This window comes from Rutilus rutilus (assembly GCF_951802725.1).
Source record: "Rutilus rutilus genome assembly, chromosome: 2".
NCBI lineage: Eukaryota > Metazoa > Chordata > Actinopteri > Cypriniformes > Leuciscidae > Rutilus > Rutilus rutilus.
In genome coordinates this window covers 26,866,540-26,887,480 of record NC_140210.1, presented here as the reverse complement: position 1 = coordinate 26,887,480, position 20,941 = coordinate 26,866,540, and the positions used below count along the sequence as shown (strand labels likewise).

General features: G+C 37.7%; 1 protein-coding gene across 1 annotated transcript in view; it reads right to left on the bottom strand.

The window, feature by feature from the left end:
* vps8 (VPS8 subunit of CORVET complex) overlaps nucleotides 1–20,941 on the bottom strand; it is a 145,053-nt gene that overhangs the window by 116,102 nt on the left and 8,010 nt on the right. The window contains exons 7-19 of the mRNA XM_084389952.1: nucleotides 17,437–17,561; nucleotides 17,225–17,311; nucleotides 17,070–17,137; nucleotides 15,856–16,009; nucleotides 12,169–12,228; nucleotides 10,596–10,703; nucleotides 8,349–8,429; nucleotides 8,089–8,259; nucleotides 7,429–7,503; nucleotides 3,462–3,497; nucleotides 3,287–3,377; nucleotides 2,995–3,041; nucleotides 836–925 (exon numbers count right to left, since the gene is read on the bottom strand). Coding sequence (XP_084246078.1) covers nucleotides 836–925; nucleotides 2,995–3,041; nucleotides 3,287–3,377; nucleotides 3,462–3,497; nucleotides 7,429–7,503; nucleotides 8,089–8,259; nucleotides 8,349–8,429; nucleotides 10,596–10,703; nucleotides 12,169–12,228; nucleotides 15,856–16,009; nucleotides 17,070–17,137; nucleotides 17,225–17,311; nucleotides 17,437–17,561 — 1,193 coding nt within the window. The remainder of the gene's footprint in view (nucleotides 1–835; nucleotides 926–2,994; nucleotides 3,042–3,286; nucleotides 3,378–3,461; nucleotides 3,498–7,428; nucleotides 7,504–8,088; nucleotides 8,260–8,348; nucleotides 8,430–10,595; nucleotides 10,704–12,168; nucleotides 12,229–15,855; nucleotides 16,010–17,069; nucleotides 17,138–17,224; nucleotides 17,312–17,436; nucleotides 17,562–20,941) is intronic.

Genomic DNA, 20,941 nt, shown 5'->3' with positions numbered 1-20,941 from the left:
TTTACTAAGGCGGCGAAGTTGATAAAACCATGACTTGACAACAGCAGCAATCTGTTTGTCAAACTTTAAACTGCAGTCAAATTGGATGCCCAAATTCCTTGCAAACTGTGTATTATATAGGGTGAGAAAGCAGAGGTCAAAATCAAAAGCAGTTTTCCTAAGTGCCAAATATAATGATTTCAGATTTCTTTTTGTTTTTTTTGTTTTTTTTTAAATAGCTTGAAAGCCATTACTTAAGTTCATTCAAGCAATCAAACAATCTAATATCCTAATTACTAAAGAATCATAGTCCAATGAACATGGGTGAAGTAATTAAATGTGCATATTCCTTTTGCGGTACAAAAGTGTGTCTGACAGACAGGCAGTTTGACATTCCACATAACATTGCACATTGCCCTAGATATACAGAGCTAAATCTGCCATTTGGCTATGGTGAGTGCCTTATTTTTGTGATGACAGAGTGCTTCTTAATGGCAAAAAGAAATCTGAGAGCGAGCGAGACCAAGAGGCAGAGGAGAGATGACATTAGTGAGCCATTACTGTATGTGGTTTCCGCCTTATGATGAGATGCAGTTTAAAAATGGATGCCGCAGGCCAAAAATCTGACATAAAGGAGACTGCATCGCTCTCTGAGTCTGCTCTCCTCTCTCTCACCTCTCTAAAAAGATTATATTACGCTGAAAAACTCTTCAGCTCAGTCTAACTCTCTCATTAAATAATATCAAAATTGTTAAATAACAATATGGAAAAAGATTTCACTTCTTGAGCTCTGTCTAAACCTAATGATTCCCCAAAATAACACCATTTGAGAGTGCTTCTCTGGGTAACCCATTACCTGGAAGTGCTGCTCCATCACTTGGATTTTCCCTTGCTCTGGACACTTTTTCAGAGAGCGATCCACATACTGTAACAGCATTTCCACCATCTGTGAAGAGAGAAAAGCAGCAGAGGAATTTGACATTTTTTTGCTCAAAAAATAAATGGTGAATAGTTTTTATATACCTATAAGAAGTTAATTTAGCCATCATAACTATCATCTACAGCACTACAGATAGATAACTTGATAACTTGAAGTTATTATAATAGAGGCAGCATTCCGATTAGATCATTAGTTGAGTTAGAGAGTAGAACTCAAAGAGTTAATTATTGGATTTATGGATAAGTTTAAAGTTATATATTATACAATAGAGTCCATACCATACTGTAGTAGGTAAGTATTAGGTATTAGATATGTTTATTTGTATGAACCTTTATAGTGCTCAAAACTCACATATGAGTAAACTAAAAGGCGTGATTTAAGGTACAACATGACAATTAGCACTTTGGCTAATGCCAGACGAATAAACGAAATAAATATGCATAATTCTGAACTGAAATAAGTTTATTGCCCATTTTAGGTGTTACCCATTTTTTTTAGGTATTACCCATTAGCAAACTAAAGTAAACCAGAGGGTGCTGCAAAATGTATTTTGGCTAAGTATGCCAACACTTGATACAGCAACAGAGCCCCAGACTACCACGCTTCCCCCTCCATGCATGATGTCACACAGTGAGGACTTATTTTACTTGGGGCCTAAAAACCCCAGCATGATGAACTGAAGACTGGCCATAACTGCTAACCTCCCAACTGTCTTCAGAACACCTCTAGTGGTACTTTATGGCCTATACAAGCCTCTTTTTCTTATTCAGGCCCTGTTTATACTAGTGTGTAGGGCTGGGACAATAAATCGATGCATCGTGAATCGAGAAATTATTCTGGATCAATTCTGAGATTTTCCGAATGCATCACGATTCTCTCTCGAATCAATTCTGAGCATAGATTTTAACAGCAGATGGCCCTGCGTGCTTTAGATACAGCCATACTCTGCTTGCTTCCAATGCCTTACGCATACCACTTGAACCTTTTATAAAATAATCATTCATAAAGTTCAAACAGGTTGAAGCGAATTACAAGGGTGTTTGCAGTGGGCGGTTTACATTAATCTCACGTCATAAAAGCATTCTGAGGTGCAAGTATCTGAAGTGAGCATTTGAGCCTGCGGTTAAAACTATCCTAGAACGCCATCTGCGGTTAAAAACTAAGCTTAGAATCGATTCAAAAGAGAATGGTGATGCATTCGGAAAATATTGGAATCGATCCACGAATCGCGATGCATCGATTTATTGTCCCAGCCCTATACTAGTAGTGCGTTTTTGTTTTAAAACGCATTACTTGTGCTATGGATACGCCTGGAGTCTACACACTACTCCGGAGTTTTTCGACCCTTGACGACGGAGACTTTTGGAAACGCTGCTGACCCTGTTTTAGTTTGAAAACTCAGGGGTTGCGTTTCATTGTAAACGGACCAAAACGGAGACTTTTGAAAATGAAGGCATGGCAGCCCACATTACACTACCAGAATACCCTGGTCTGTTACGGTACGTGTCCACTGGCGCGGAGCAGAGCGAGCGTTTTCAATTAACTCCTATGGAAGTTGAGCTTCACACTCGCGAGCTTCCATAGGAATTTATTGAAAACGCTCGCTCTGCTCCGCTCCAGTGGACACGCACCGTAACAGACCAGAGCCACCTCTCTCAACAGCTCTGTACCAGCTTTCTTGTCCTTTTTAGCAGCCATTGTGCAGTTAAACTCTAAAAAACATTTTATAGGCAAATACTGCAGCTGCCTACATGCGCAAGAGGCAAGCTATTATTAGAGCAATCGACAACAGTCGGCAATTGTTAACACTGCGCGCATGCCCAGTGTGCAGGAATGGTCAAGTGACATGAGTTTTTGGTCGTATAGTGTTGACGGAGATCTTTTCTGAAACGCAGTGGGAACGCTAGTATGGACGAGGATCGTTTTCATTTTTAGTTTTTAGCACATTGTTGTTTGGGTAAATGTACCCGTGTCATTGTTTTTTTTGTTTTTTAAACACCATTCCAACTTCTATGGCTAAGTTCATGGTAAGACCCAGATTTCAGATGTCATTGTATTAACTCCAAGAGTCTTACCTTGTCTGCAACCACACCTTTTCTCTTAGCAGGGTCTGCAAATAGACCTGTATCAAACACATCACATTAGGTATTAATTCCTATAAGTATTTTGTGAAATAATTGGAGCATTCAAATCTGTTTTAACCCTAATTCTAATCAATCAGAATTCTTTTTCTTTTCTTTTTTGGTGGGAGACTTTTCTTTTTTTTTTATCTTTTATGGTCTTGGAAAATGAAAGACTGAGAGGGCAGAAACCGCAAGAATTTTCACAGAAATAAATAATAAAGTGGATGTGTACAGAAGGACTGACCTAACACAGCTTTGGCGGTGCCCTCGTGGAAGGACCAGGCCAGAGACAGAGCCTCCATGAACTTCTCCTGCTTCAACAGATGGTCCACACGCTGCAAGACATCAGAACGACTCCAATCACTATCAGAGTCACTAATGCTAATCTGATATCAGTGGTGTGTTATAAAATGCCTTACCTCTCGCCAGTTCCTCAGGGTCATGATATGCACAGACTATTAAAAAAAAAAAAACCAGGGATTAATTAATACAGGGCTCAACAGTAAGAGTAGCCTAATGACCTGTGGCAGTGTAAGAGTTTTAAGCCAAATGATAGAACTGTCATTTTACGAATTGGATTTTTATATGAATGAATGAATGAATGTTTTTATTTGGTCACAGACCCACAAGTCATATCAACAATAAAAAAAAAACACAATTTACACAATGTATTTTGTGACCAAAAAGGCATAGGCTGAAGCCAAAGGCTTATTTTTTTGCCTATCCTAGATCGAAATTAAATAATAAAATTAAGTATACATTAAATAAATATTAAATAAACACTTCAACCACATTATATCTCATGAACAAAAAATCTTTGAAATTTTTTTAAATTGTACCAATCGTGATGATTCCTTAATAAACCTCGGTAGACTGTTCCACAGTTTTACACCACATACAGAGACACAATAACTTTTCCGTTTAGTTCGTGCACAAGCAGGTCTAAATTCAAATTTCAGTCTTAAACTGTACACATCTTCTTTTATATTAAACAACTGTTGTATGTTTCTTGGAAGTGATTAGTTTTTCGCTTTAAATAATATTTGTGCGGTCTGAAAATCAATCAACTCTTTGTATTTCATTAATTTAGATCTACAGAACAGTGTGTTTGTGTGCTCCCTATACCCTACTTTATGAATTATTCGTATTGCCCTCTTTTGTAATAGGAATCGTGAATGAATTGAACTTTTGTAATTATTTCCCCATATGCAATAACTTAAATATGGCAAGACCAGTGCACAATATAAAATTTTCATTGAATCGTGATCTACTAAATGTTTTGCCTTGCTCAATACACCCACACTTCTTGATACTTTAGAGTGTACATGTCTTATGTGAGGCTTCCAGTTAAGTTTGTCGTCTATAATTACCCCTAAAAACTTGTTTTCTCCCACCCGTTCAATGACAACCCCCTGGACTTCTAGCTGTATATGTTCCTTATCCCCACGGCACCCAAATAACATTAATTTTGTTTTACTTAAGTTCAAGGATAATTTGTTTTCATTAAACCAAGTTACTAATTTATTTATTTCAAGTTTCATCATAGATAACAGCATTTCTGTTATCCCCAGAAGAAAATAAGCTAGTATCGTCAGCAAAAAGGACCAGTTTGAGCACTGTCGATACATCACATATATCATTAATATATAAAATAAATAATTTCGGCCCCAAAACTGACCCTTGAGGAATTTTATGTCCATATAAGAGGAAGAGTACTTATCCAGTTGCACAAACTGTTTCCTATTTCTCAAGTAGTCCTCAACTTGACAGGAGTAAACTACATTTTCAATTTATTAAAATTATTTTAAATTGTAATATTTGAACATATCACAATTTTACTGTATCTTTGACCAGATAAATGCAGCCTTGGTGAGCATAAGAGACTTTTTCAAAAACATTAAAAATCTTGACTCCAAACTTTTGATTGGTAGTATGAGAATACTGCTAACAATAAATTAAAACACTAGAATATTATACTTTTATTCACATATGCTGCTAAAATATTTATTATATTTATGAATGGACCAGTGAAAATGTTGGCAATGCAAGTAAAAACCAGAACAAGCAGGGGAAAAAAATGTCTGAGCCCAGTGAGGTACATATATTTGCCATTAAATATATTGGCAGAGCATAAAATTAGACTCATTCATAAAACTGAGGTGTTTATTCAACCACTGGCTGAACTATTATATAAGCAGCACTTGGGTGAAGTGATGCAGGGCACAAGAATTAATGTGACCTCCCAAAGCTGGCCCACTACCATGTCTAATGGATAACCCATGGGCAATTTTGATGCAATCCTTCTTCCTCATTCTGCCTCCAGCTGCCCCTCTCTCCTTCCATTTCTCTTCTCTTCCCTCGCTCTGGCTGCAGGTAACCGGAAGTTCAGCAAGGACATTGCGGAGAGCAGACCTCGATGAATATTCAGGGTATGCATGATGTGTGATTAGCATAATAGCACTTGAGTGTGCCAGAGCTCAGTCAGAGGGGCACTGGAGGAGTCAGCCAAACTTCCAGCCGAACACAAGCCACACAGCATGTGCTACCAGTCTCAGAGTTTACAAGATACCCTTGCAAATCTCATGTATCAATTACACAACTTTTACAAATGTAAAACAAACAAAAAAAGATTATTTGTTGGATAGTTCTGATATAGACCTAAAAAAGTAATACAATAAAGCTAAATATTCATAACCAATATCTATAAATGACAAGTTCCAGTGTCTTTGGCAAGGCAAATCTTGAGGATCAAGCCAAGCAGGGACAACACATGGAGTGACATGGCGACTGGCATAATCCCTCATAATCTAGTTTAGATCAAAACATTTAATTAGTTTAATATGTACATCAAATCAGCTTTTTAAAGACGGAATTTCCACTAGCCAGTTTTTCAAATGATTTGCCCAACACTTTCCTCAGCCAGTGTTCTTTTCACATGCGGAAAAACATCCCACACACTGTTGAAAATGGTCTTCTCATTGGCTAAATGTTTTGTCCATCAAAAATGTATCACAAAGGCTGGTGGTATACAAAGAAAATGATCTCAAGACATCACACTGCTTGTATATTATGAGATAAACTATTGCCTTGGTGTTATACAGAAATTTTGGAGGCGGGCTAATTTTGTTTGTAATAGTCTAATTTATATCATATTCATAGTTAAACGGTGTGCGGATTGCATCATTTCTTGGAGAAAAATGACAGGATAAATCTTTCAAGGACAATTTTCCAAAGTTTTGTGGATATGGGTGTTATGGATTTCATTTCATTTGTGCTCTCAACATGAATAGCTGTATTACTGTTGCTGAAGCATCTACAGTATATCATAAAACAAAGATTGGATATCAACGTTAACATCTCAGATCTTTCAAAAGATTTAAATTTTGGAAACTTTAATAACATTTTTTGGATAGCAGTCTATATACTGTAGTAAATGTAAACTAAAGTAGATCAACTGAATTAAATTAACTGACATAACCGGGAATTGGAAAGAAGTCACCTCTCTTCCGTTCTTAATCGAGGAGGGTCACAGACCTCAGACAAATCAGAGCATTATATTTTTAAAATGGTAACCAGTTAATAATACAATTACATTGATCATTTTTAATGAAACCAAAGAACAAAACATACTCCAAATTTCAGATGAGTTACTGTGACTGTGCCAGATTCAGCATTCTTATTCTTGCAATTTTGTCAAATTAGATACAGATTCAGAGCTAAGTGTGCTAAGCTGAGCACAGCATAGTGCACTCTTAAAAAAAAAAAAAAAAACCACATTAACAAGCTTTTCATTTGGTTATAAGTGGTTTCTATTTGGAAAGGAGGACACAGAACACTGTAGCTAAACCATTGAAAAATATATAGTTCTGCTCAGAAACTTATCAAACCGACAAGCATTTATTTCAATTGCATCAATGAGGGATTGTAAATTAAGTTAACCAAATATTTCTGAAATACTGATTGACAATATATCTCATTGTATTGGTGGAGACAATGGACTCTAGCTCCTTCTGCATTTAGCCTCAGTAGCCACCGCAACATCCATTGCAATGCAGTGTATCGAAATTTTGAGAAATTTCAGAACAAAATTAAACTCTGAGGACAACAGGATAAAACAATACAGATACAATCCACCTTTATGGTAAAGGCATTTAAATTTCTGGAATGCACACTAAAACGCTATGTGTTAAAACAGTGCTAAAATGTTTTGTTTTTCTATAATTCTATATTTAGTTGTGATTGCTAGTTATTAGCAATATGAGAGAGAGAGTTTGCTAGTACCACATTTCCTATGGGAAAATACTAGAACTTAAATTTTAGCAGAAATACATAGGCAGTAGGCCATTCTTATGTGCTTGTGTTCAGTGTTATCATGAGTGGCTTTACCTTTGTTCCCAGATACATAATCTGCCCTGCATAGCTGCAAACAGACTGGTAACATGTCTTCTCTCCAACTAGTGCCTGAAGATGTACAGAGGAATAGTGATTTAATGTCTTCACCACCATACACAAACAACAAAAACTCATTTGTCTCTATATGCCTAACACAGAAAATGTAGAGAAACTATAGAAAGAAGCTTCACATCTTTTCAGGTTCTTAATGCGATTCTGAACCTAATGACCCACGAATCTTAAATCTCTTGCTCTCACAAACTGATCTCAGCCTAAAGCATTTTGTGTATCAGATGTAAATTGTATACTGCTGGGCTCAAATTAACCTTCATGTCTACATGAATAGTTCAAGGCAAGAATAAAGCAGTAGGATTCTGGAAGCAAAAAAAATCCATTCATTTCCTCCTTAGAAATATATGAGGGTCTAAAGAGAAATCTTCCTTGATCCAACAATTAAAGTTGTTACCATGGAAATGAGAAATGCAACAAAGAGTGCCCTGACATGCAACTTCCATGAAGCAACGTGAATGACATAGTAGAATTATGATTGAAATTTCACAATAAACCTAAATAATTGTATATTTTTTACTTGACTACAACATGCACCAGACCAAATGGTAAAAAACTTTGGCATGTCATCATCCTGGTCCTTACCAGTGCTTGGCTGACATTTCCACCGGTAGCGAGGGATTTAAAATGGCTGCTGTTGTAAACCAGCTGCAGCTCAGCCATGTCCACTGTTTCCAGCTCCTCCTGACTGGGCCGATCCACCACTCGCAGCTTCTCTGTGCTGTCCATTAACACAAGCGTTCGGGGGTTTATCCACTGCCAATAGACAAGAGGAAACATGAAACTGCACATTGCCATAAAAGTAATCAAACTCAAATGAATGTAATAGTGAGGGTCTGACTCACGCTCAGATTGATGAGGTCACAGTTGAGTTGGAGCTGTCTCTGTTTGATGACATGGATGGTGCCAGACTCATCTTTTTTAACCTATGCACCAAAACAATAGATTGGGTTGATTATTGTATGACCTTCATTAAAGGTGAAGTATGCCACTCGTTTGCCACGGTTCGGACCAAGGGGGTCAAGGTTTGATTGGTTAGCACGGTCCAGTTAGTCCATGCTGTAAGATGTTGTAGCTACACCATCTGGTTCCAAAAAGCATTGTTCGCCATTGACGCCCAAGTATGCATATATTGGGCTTTTTTGTTAGTTAGTTAGTTGTTTTTACTTATTTTATATTCAATAGCATTTATTTATTAATCCATTGTATTTTGCTATTCTGTTTTTTATTTTATTTTATTAAATGGCTATTGTTAGATAGTGCTAAAACTAGCAACATAATTATGTATTACTGATTTTAATATATTTTAGCAGATGATAAACTAGTGCCCAGATTTTCTGTGGCTCCAGAGTGATTAGCCACATGGCATTAGCAGTAGGGCTGCACAATTAGAGGAAAAAAAAAATCGAATTGCAATTTTTCTGACAAAAATTGGGATTGCTATTTAAAATTTAATTTCAACAAAGGCTACAGGTTTGCTATGCTTGTTTTCAGGATTGCACAATTTGTCTGAGCACACCCTACTCCGAGACACACCGGATCATAAGCTGCTCACATGTAAAAGAATATAGTGCCTCTCTCCACACTGAAACACACACACAGCTTTTCCAGTTTGATAATCTCACCAAGCCATATTGTGATTTCAGTTTTAATTTGATTAATCGTGCACCCCTAATTTAAGGCTCAGGTAATTTGGTCCTAAAAATCCTTGTGTGCCATTCAGCAAATATTTCTCCGTATATATACACTGATGAGCCAAAACATTATGACCAGTCACAGGAGAAGCAAATACCATTGATCATCTCCTAACAAAGCCACATATTAGGGTCTGGGTAATTTAGATGATAAACAAACAATCAGTTCTCCTAATTAACGTGTTAGGATGCAGGAGAAATGGGCAGGAATAAAGATCTGAGCAACTTTGACAAGAGCCAAATTGTTATGGCAAGGCGATTGGGTCAGAGAATCTTTGAAACGTGAAGGCTTTGGGGATGCTCCTGGTCAACAGTGGTGAGAATTTACCAAGAGTGGTCTGAAAAGGGACAAACCAGCGACAGGGTGTTGGACGCCCAAGGCCCACTGATGCACGAGGGCAACAAAGGCTATCCCGTCTGGTCCGATCCAACAGAAGGTCTACTGTAGCAGTCAGATGAAATTTTAATGATGATTAAGGGAGGAAGGTGTCACAACACACAGTGCATCACACTCTGCTGCATATGGGGCTGCGTAGTCAGAGTGCCTATGATGACCCCTGTCTAATGCCGAAAGCGCCTATAATGGGAGCATCGGAACTGGACCTTGGAGCAGTGGAAGAAGGTCATCTGGTCTGATGAGTCCCATTTTCTTTGACATCATGTGGACAGATGTGTACATGTGTGCCATTTACCAGGGGAAGTGATGGCACCAGGATGCACTGCATGTGGAAGATGACAAGCCGTTGGTGGGAATGTGATGTTCTGGGCAATGTTCTGCTGGGAAAAACTGGGTCCATCCATTTATGTGGACATGCATTTGACATGCCACCTACCTAAACATTGGTTCAAACCAGGAACACCCCTTCATGATAATGGTGTTTCCCTGGTGGAAGTGGCCTCTTTTAGCAGGATAATGCACCCTGCCACACTGCACACATTGTTCAGGAATAGTTTGAGGAACATGATGAAGAGTTCAAGGTGTTGCCCTGGCCTCCACATCTGTGGGATGTGCTGGACCAACAAGTTTGATCCACGGTGGCTCCACCTCGTAACCTACAGGACTCGAAGGATCTGTTGCTAAGGTCTTGATGCCAGATACCACAGGACACCCTCAGAGGTCTTGTAGAGTCCATGCCTCAGCAGGTCGGCGCAGTTTTGGCAGCACACAGAGGAACAACAGCATATTAGGCAGGTGGTCATGATGTTTTGGTTCATCATTGTGTAGTTTTCTCCTTAAATCATTTATGTCCTTGTTTTGGACAAACAGGTACAGTTGTCCCTCCCCAAACCATTAGTATGTCCGACCACTTGAGACGTTCGAACAGAATAAAACTGACACAGTTCACCTGAAGTCAAGATTCCATTTATCACTTTTAAAAGAGTGTTGCTCAAACAGACCAGCAGGAAGTGGATGGTGTCTCCTCTACAGAAGGCCAGAACAGGGTTGATTGCTTTCTGTACTGCCACAAACTGCCACGCCAACAAGGGAACGCTCGTAGGATCCGTCTGCATACAAAAACGTAAACATGTATGAGATGGTTAGAACTGCAATGATTAAAGTTCAGACCATAAACACATTTATCCTGCCACATTGTTAGCACTATGTTCATACTGCCACACTTGCTGGTGCTTTTTAGACTTTGCACTTAATTGGTATCTTTTCCTACCAGCAGAAATAACCATCACTCCTCACTACACTGACTTTTCCTCTGTGAAAAGGATACAAAGAAAATGTTTGCGGGAACCTCAAAACTCCATCATAACCCAAATCAATCATGTGAAGGCAAAATTGAGAGATATTTGCATGCTAATAGGCAGCTGGTCCAAGTGCTCTGTAGTAAATGAATCCAATTTAGCTAAATTTAATTGAAGAGAACAACCTCCACACAGGCATAAAGGAGACGATAGACCAGATGAATCCAGTTAAACAGTCACTTAAGGACCAATGTGGAATTTAAATGTAACTTCCAATCAAAAGTTTTACAGTTATTGTACATAAAAAAGTGATTATCTAAAATGATGTGGCAGAAATCATGCACTGACATGTCTAAATTTAGTCGGAATAATTAATTTGCAGATAATTTGCTCTAAAGCGTGAAATGAAAGTTAAGACCATTAGCCATAAGAAAGTTAAGTATTTCTGAGTGAAATTAATTATCTGGGGGAAAATGTGCAAATGTATGTGCATTGGTAAATCATTTACAGTAACACCAGGAACATAAAATAAACATGATTTGTCTATAATTTATTTGCATTATTATTTCACGCCAACTTTAAAATCGAAAACTCACTCTCATGTCGCTCTAAATTCAACAAATCAGATTTTTTTCATAAGCATGCTGATCACTGGCTGTCAAATACAATTGCAATTTTGAAGTTGAACAAAAGTCTAATGGGTTTGGAATGAAATGACTGAGTAAATGACAGAATTTAAATTTTTGGGTGAACTAACTCTTTAAAGGCCAATTCACACCACACAGACAAACGCCAACAAACACCAACAAACAAGTCTGCCGTTGGATTTAGAATTGTATGAAAAATAACTGTCATGTTCACACTGCCCCAACAGACACCAACAAAAGCTGATTGAACATGTTCAGTCGGGTGAAAACAAACCCCGACTAACGCCAACATACGCCGACAAAACCCAACAGATGTGTTTGCTGGCGTTTGTCTGGATGGAACTAACCTTAAATTATGCATGATTACACTGTGATCAGGGCTGTGTAAAGTTAGGTACTGCAGGATATATAAATGTCTCAACTTGTACATTGTATTTGCAGTTGTTGAGAAGAGGAAAAACACTAGAGATGCAGTCGATCAAATGTACGTGCTGTGAAAACAAATACTAACATAAATCTTAAATACATTACAGAGGGTATAAGTTTATGATTTAGAAACCGTGTCAATAGCTGCTGGAAAAACAGAAACAGGCATGAACACATTCTGAGAATGAAAGTGTGTACTGCACCTTGCCGTAGGGAAAAGTCATCCACACTTTGAGTGAAGGCTTCAGTCCTATCAGCAGAATCTGTCAAAATAAAGAGTTCCGAGGCTGAATAAAACTGCAGTCAGACAGAGAGGATCTGATTATGTTTGGATGTTAGTGGCTGACTGGTGCCTCAAACAAAGAATTAATTCATCTGATAATACTGATATCAATTACTTTCATGCTAAATAAAACTTAACTTATTTTAAAGCAAAAAAGCCTACAACTCAGCACAAGATATTACAGATTTCACCCAAATAAAAGAAAAATGTAAGCCCTTTGACAACACAAATTTCACCCAATTTAATGCAGTGATACAGTGACAAGTTTAGGGTTGGTAGGTGTTTTTTATTTTTTTTATTTTTTATTACCAGTGTCACATGACCCAAAATCATTCTAATATGTTGATTTGGTGCTCAAGAAACATTTCTTATAATCAGTGTATAGAACAGCTGCCGCATAATATTTTTGTAGAAACAGTGATACATTTTGTTTAGTTTATGTGGATGAATAGAAGGTTCAAAAGAACAGCATTTATTTGAAATAGAAATCTTCTGTAACATTATAAATGTCTTTATTGTCACTTTTGATCAATTTAACGCATCCTTTCTGAATTATTCATTATTATTATTCTTAAGTATTCATTTCTTCATTTCTGACCCCCAAACTATTGAACAGTATTGTATGTTATGGGAGTAATCAAGATGTATTCAAATATATTCCTTATTTTCATTCATTATTATAATATATAAAAATAATGAATGAAAAAAAATTGTTTAGACTGCAATGTATCAATATTGATTTTCATCAATACAGTAAGTCAGGCTGAACAGGAAAATTGACAATTTAGTAAAAGTACAAAGAGTAGCAGAGATGTTATTTGATAGCCGAACACATGAAACAAACACTGGGCCAAAAAAAAATAAAATAATAATAATAATAATTTCTTCCGTTTCAAGAGATTTCAGTTGGCACAAACCATGTTTACTCTCGATGGAAATGAACCAGGGCTCCAAACTGTAACTAAGTGGTTCAATTTTGCTAATTTTCCTGCAGGTGCAACTGCATTTTAGATCGCATTGGTGTGATTACAAAACTGTATTTGATTATGCGCTGCCATATTATGGGAAATACCTAAAGCCAAAAAAATCCAAGAATGGGATGAAACAATGCTAACCGATTGAACCGACTGAATTATCTGAATAAGCCAATGGACAGTGCAGCATGACCAACTGCATAACATTGAGACTGAGTTTCAACTATGCATCCCAGCACAAATATGAACAGCACTGCACACTTTAATAATGATTGAAAATATTGTTAAATCATATTTCTTATAGGGGAATGAGGGGATATAATCATTTTTATTACAATAACATTAGTATGTAAAGTTTCTAAAATTCCATTGTTTAGTAGGGCTGGGAGAAAAAATAAATAAATAAATAAATAATCGATTCACCTAGCCATCGCGTTTTTTTTTTTTTTTTATGATTCCAAAATCGATAGTTTTATTCCAGAATCAATATTAATTCAAATTCAATTGCTTTATTTTTGTCCTTGCTTGTAGATGAGGTTGACAGAAGTTAGCCACTTTCGTTCCAACAGAGGATGAAATATGTCGTTATCGAGTGACGTAATATCCCAAGTGGACGTGTGGAGGAGACGTGAGACTGAAAGCACTGAAAAGCCCTCGCGCTACTCATATGCTGAGAGAGAGATAAGACAATAGAGCTGCACGATTCATCTTTAAAAGACTGTGATCTCAATTCAAACACCCACGCGATCTTTCAATTCGTCTGTCTATTAAACTTTGACAAAATCATATCGCAACATTCAAAGCTGTGTTGGCGCTGCCGCTGACCCGGAGAGAGTTCATGAAACAGCTTCACAAGCAGTCTTTTCAACCTCGTACTATAATTATTTCTGTGATGCAATAGTTCAAATTATCATAGAAGTACTTGGATAAAAGTTTAAAGTTCAAATATGAACACTGATGTCTACATTAGCGATCAAAATCAGCTTTTGATAGAAACTTGGTGCTTAAAGGGGTGGTTGATTATGATTTCACTTTTCTAACTTTAGTTAGTGTGTAATGTTGCTGTTTGAGCATAAACAACATCTGCAAAGTTACAACGCTCAAAGTTCAAAGCAAAGGGAGATATTTTTTTTTAAAGAAATTCCTTTTTAAGGACTACAACAAACGGCTGGTTGGGACTACACGAGCTTCCTCCCGGGTTAGTGACATCACTAACCCTTAAATTGACATAAACCCCGGCCCGGAACACGATTTATAGATTATCAAGACAGAATATGCTTATCAATGACTAGAAGATAACTACACATAAGCTACATAAATTCATCAACTAACCATTCAGAAATGTTGTCTACATTTTGTCACTTTTTGAGTCTCTCCATGTTTGTCTGATTTCGGTTTGAACATACAAGGCTAAAAGTTTTTGAAATTTTCAGTGCATGTCTGTGTGGGGTAATCAAAGCTGCAATTGTAGCTCCGCCCTCTGTGCCGGGAGCAGCAGCTCATTTGCATTTAAAGGGACAGACACAAAAATGATGCGTTTTTGCTCACCCTCAAAAACTGACAACTTTAACATGCTATATCAAAATATATGTGGGGTATTTTGAGCTAAAACTTCACATACTCTGGGGACATCAGAGATTTATTTTACATCTTATGAAAAAGGCATTATACCACCCCTTTAAAATAACGCCACTAAGTGGTGACAACAAGTGACTGTTAAAAAATGTATTTGTTATTGAATCATTTATTCAGGAGAATGTAGTATTGAATGATACTTCTGAAATAAAAGTCAGAAAGATGTGATGATTTGTTTTTGGAAATATGACTCATCTTATACATCATGTACAGTCTGTATAAGTGTATGATTTAACTTTTCCCGATGGTCTAGTGTTAAAAAACCTGCAATATCGAATCGCAATACTTGTAGAATCGCAATTCTTAATTTTTTATTTATTTAAACGCAATACACATTGTATCGCCACCCAAGTATCATGATAGTATCAAATTGGGAGATAGTTGTATCATCCCAGCCCCATTGTTTAGTCTACTATTTTTTATACCAAATACTAGAGCTGCTCAATTAATCATTAAAAGATTGTAATCTTGATTCAACCACACACAACATCTTATTCCTGAATGACAATTATTCGGCTATGTCTATTAAACCTTTGACAAGTATGATCACGACCCAGAGAGAGCAGCTGTCATGTATAAAACTTCACAAACAGTCTTTTCAGCCACATAGTACCATAATTTCTGTGTTAAAATAATTCAAATGATTATAGTTCAGATATAAACACTGATGATGTACACGGTAGTGAATAGAGTAAACCACATTTTAAAAGTAACTTGGTGCTTCAAATAAAGATTGTATCGTTACACCAGATGGTGACAAGTGACACATTTATGTCACTGAATCATTTCTTCAAGAGATTCATTCAAAAATGCAGATTAATCTAGTATTGAAACAAGTGAAGTCTTTGAGTGAGTCGTTGAATCATTCATTCAAAACGATTGTTTTAATTAATTCACATTAATGAAATATATTTATAGATTGCAGACATTCATATTTTGTCAGAACCTAAAGAGTTCTTGGAATCAGCAGTTGAAATCATTTCAGAAAATATATATACCTTAGTGAGTGATGCCATGGCCAGAAGGGAGTACTGGGTAATGGGATGATCTTTCAGTTCAGGTCCAGCATGTAGAGGCTCAACACAGCAAACCTCACCTTTAGAACCACTGAATAAACACCTGGATTCACACGTCCTCATTCCCATTACCCTCCTAGAGAAAGAGAGAGCGAGAAAGAGATTATGAACCACTGATAATAGAGTACCAGCATTACAGCAGTGAATGATAAGATGCCTTGACAGGTTATAAAGATGTTTTTCTTTTCACTAAACAAAGGCCTTCTGTGGAGAATGAAGGAAAATGTCCTTCTCCAATAAGGCATGAAAGACTACAGAGATAACATAATTCATCAATTGATATGGATTCAGATAATTCGATTTCTGTTGGCATCTATTGGACTTTGAATGATTAAGTCGAGGGGTGTGACAGAGCTCTATTCTAAGCCTTTGGCATGGAAAGCAATAAAAAATGAAAAGAAAATAAATTAGAAATATGATGCAAATTTTAACATAATACTAAAAATTTCAGTAAGTGCTTATAATAAAATATAAATATGAAATAAAATTGCAGCTTAAAAAAAAAGAAGAAGATATTTTTCTATTTTTAATGTAATATTGAAACAACAAACTTCATGTAACAAACAAATATAAACTTTTACGGCAAAAAATAATAATAATTTAAAATGTGAAAACCCTTTTAAATGAGGCATGGTATTCTGTTTGGCATTAACCAATCACATTCAAACTCTTAATGAAAAGTAATTATAATCCTCCAGTCATCAAAGTGATTCTGAATAGTGCTGAATGAATTTCAGATGCTTCTGTAGGACATTCTTAGTATTTTCTTGGCTGTATTTTATTGCGAAAGCCTGGCTTGCAAAGAGCTTACAAAGGATGAGTTGGGATCTCCCTGTGGATCAGGAGAAGGGTACAAAAGTATTTCCAAAACATTAGATGTGCCATGGAACACCATGAAGTCAAGTGATGAAAATGTTGTCTTAGGTTTTTAGTTTTAGTTTAGTATCAACCTATGGGTCATTGTCAGACAGACAGTGGATGAAGCTCTACTGCCCCCTGCCCAACAGTTATCTGTACTACAATGTTGCAATGTCACTTTTGTTTATCAAATTAGATTCAAGGTATTACATGTAATATAAACCGAATCAATGTACTTCAATTCAATCATATCTTGAGTTTTATAAAGCACATCTCACCTGAATGACAGCTCAAACACTGATCCGCCACTGTCATTACATATAGCTAGTGCCGGGTGGTCAGTGAACTGCAGAAAGAGAGAGAGAAAAGTACTTTATTCAATGTCAATGAACAACAAAGTGTGTGAAGTACATACATAAGTGCTGTGCAGAACCTTCACATGTAGTATGGCAGTGCCGGGTGGATGGGCGTCTGTGATAGTGCGGAGCAGCTTCCCATTGGCCAGATCCCACATGGTGATCTGCATTAGAAATAAATGGACACTTCCCATTAAATATGTACATAAACATTTTATCTGACCAGATCATTATGAAAGTTATTCGCAATCGAGATTGTTTGTCAGTTTAAGGGTTTGTTGCCGCTCACCTGTCCTTTGGCAAAACCACACAGTAGTCGTGTGCAATCGTGATTAATACTGAGAGCTGACACCGCACCATACTCCGCTCCTGTCGCTGTGGTGCCCAGGCAGAGACGCAGAGCCTGGTTCTGATCTGAAATCATAATTTACAAATTAGGAAAAGGAAAGTCCAAGCAAAGAACTTACGCAAATAGTAATTTTGTAATAATACTTGCAAACGCAGCCGTAAGCAAAACACAAACAAACAAAAAGCATGCAAACAGCCATGGCAAACTTCTCAACCCATACAACAAAAAAGACGCTTTAGCTGGTTTAACATGCTCTTATGTCATTTCACACTAGACATGCAAGCAGCATGTATTTTTTGGTGCCCATGGTAACAGGTTAGAGCATTCACACTGCACGAAGTGCACAAGAATTTTTGCTGTGCTTTACATGTTGAATTAAAGTGACAGTGCACTGTTCCTGGCCAATAAGCAACTTCACTATAAAAACATATACAAGGATCAGCCACAACATTAAGACCACTGACAGGTGAACTGAATAACACTGATTATTGTGGCAAGCCGGACAGCGCGAAGAGCCGTGGAAATGGAGCACAAACTCGAGTCCCACGGAGGAGCTCCAGAAGGATAAATGTGGAGTGACGACAGTGCAAGATGAGAGAGGACCAGGCCTGGACTTTATGCTGTTGTTTTGTTTATAATTTAAGCAGCAGTCGTCCATGAGGGGCTGTCGCTTTACTTTTGTTTTGTTTAGAGATGCACCGATTGGCCAGGGATCAGAAGCAGCCAATTTTCCACATGATCGGCCCGGAACGGTAACCGGCCAGTCAGTCTCACGTCTTTCTGATTCCGATCCGGTCCGTTTTGTTACAAGCGGCACAGACATTAACAATAGCTGTGTGTTCTCACTCTCTTCTCTAAGATGGCGAAGTGACTCACACCCTCCTCTCACTCGTCTCATTCGCTCCGATTAATAAGGGCTTGTGTTGTGCATAATTTGACTAATTCCCACAGGTTTCGCACTCACACCAAAAGCGTGCACACCAATGATCTATATAAGTGGAGAGATCTCAGTAAATCTGCATGATTCATGGGTTCACAGAAATCATCGCCGCCCAGCGGTGAACAATTGAAATTTAGACACTTATGACGTAACGAAGACTTGTTTACTGAAATTACGTGATTTTGGGAGTTTGATACATTGGCTTGTCTCTGTCTCTCTGTCTCATCCTTCAGTCTCCTTTTCTCTCGCCTCGTCTGTCCTTACCTGTTCAGTCTCGAGGGTACCCCACTGCGAGGGGTGATGGGGGTATGTGGCAAGCAGGGCGGGACCGAGAGCTGTGGAAACGGAGCGAGGCCGGTGGCGCGAGTGCTAATGAGCCTACGGAGGTGCTCCGGAAAAATAAAAGGAGGAGTGACGACAGTGCTAGACGAGAAAGGACCAGGCCTGGATTTTATGTTGGTGTTTTGTTTTAATTTTAAGCGGCAGTCGCCTGTGAGAGGCTTCCGCTTTACTTTCGGTTTGTTGTTTGTTTATTTTATGATTAAAATTAAGTTGATCATTTGCCGGTTCCCACCTCCTCCTTCCCTGAGCCTTTAAACCTTGTTACAATTATATTGTTACAATGGCACCTGTCAAGGTTTGGGATATATTAGGCAATCACTTCTTGAATTGCATGTGTTGGAATCTGAGTGACTGATTTTGAAGGACCAAATAGTGATGACTTGACGTCTGGGTCAGAGCATCACCAAAACGGCTTGTCTTTTGGGGTGTTCTTGGTATGCAGTGGTTAGTACCAACCAAAAGTGGTGCAAGGAAGGACAACTGGTAAACCAGCGTCAGGGTCATTGTGCCCAAGGCTCATTGACGCATGTGGGAAACAAAAGCAAGCCCGTCTGGTCCAATCACACAGGAGAGCGCTGCCCATGATAGAAACGTGTCAAAACACATAGTGCGTCACAGTTTGCTGCGTATGAAGCTGCGTAGCCGCAGACTGGTCAGTGTCCATGATGGGGTGTCCACCATCAAAGTGCCTACAATGAGCACATGAGAGTCAGAACTGGACCATGGAGCAATCCGATCCATGGAGGCTCCACCTCCCAACTCGCAGGACTTAATGGATCTGCTACTTCTGTCTTGGTGCCAGATACCACAGGACACCTTCAGAGGTCTTGTTGAGTCCATGTCTTGATATATCAGAGCTGTTTTGGCAGCATGAGGGGCCGTGGATATATGCGATATTAGGCAGGTGGTTTTAATGTTGTGGTGGATCAGTGTATGTCTACTGCAGTGGTTCTCAACCAAGGGTCCTGAGTCCACTAGGGGGCCTCAGAAAACTTCCCAGGCCTTAAGATAACTTAAAATAATATAATAAAAAAAAAAGAAAAAAAAATTGTCTTTGAAAAGTGTGATTTTAACTAGCCTTATTTTATGTGTGATTTCTATAACTGGTCACGTAATGTAAAACAATCAAATTTTGTAGGTATGCCAAGATCTAAAATGTGTTATTTTGTAGAAAATGGGAGAGTAAAAAAACAATTCTTAATCTAGGATCATTTGAAATGTATTTGCCCGTGTGATGGTTTAGATCCCGTAATATCAAAATGAGCCATTTTTGGAGCTTGATTAAATAAATGCTTTGTTTATAATGAGGACGACGTTGTAATCTATGAAACTTTCAGGATGTTTTAACAGTACAAAGAACTCTTATGTCAAAAGATAAAGGCAAATTTGATTGACCCCTTTAAAACTTATGGACTCCTGAAATGTAGTTCTTTTAATTGCATTACTTTAGTTATTTTAATACTGTTTTCACACTTACAGAAACAGTAACTATTTTTGTAAATTAAATGAAAAATTTAAAAATAATAAAATGTAAAATTAACAATAAAACTATATTGTATCATCATTTAAATGATTTAAACTAGAAGTATATGTTACGTTGAAGACTAATTTTACCATACTGTATAAACTACACTACACAGAATGCTACAGTATATGGCTTAACATCATATATGGTGTGTGTGTGTGTGTGTGTGTGTGTGTGTGTGTGTGTGTGTGTGTGTGTGTGTGTGTGTGTGTGTGTGTGTGTGTGTGTGTGTGTGTGTGTGTGGAGGGGGGACATAATCGCATCACACAAGAGTATGGTGATGATCTTAAAAAAGAGTGACAGGCTGACGATGATCAGATGACTACACAATAATCTGCGGCTCAGTGGTGCACAAGAAACGCCCAGTATGAAAGCACAACAGACACATGCAGATTTTTGTGCTGCTTCTGCTCAAGCATCCGGTGTGAAACGGGCATTACTGTATTGCAATGCTAAACATGATTTGTGATATAAAAAAAAAACTACTATATTAATACATTACCTTTTCCTGAAAAATCCACCCCAGACAAGCCAAGGCAGTGAGATAGTAGTTTAAAACACTCAAAACACATACTATTATAGTAGTACATTTAAAGAGTTCTAAAGCTGCATTTTGATGTTAAGAATCAGTGATAAGC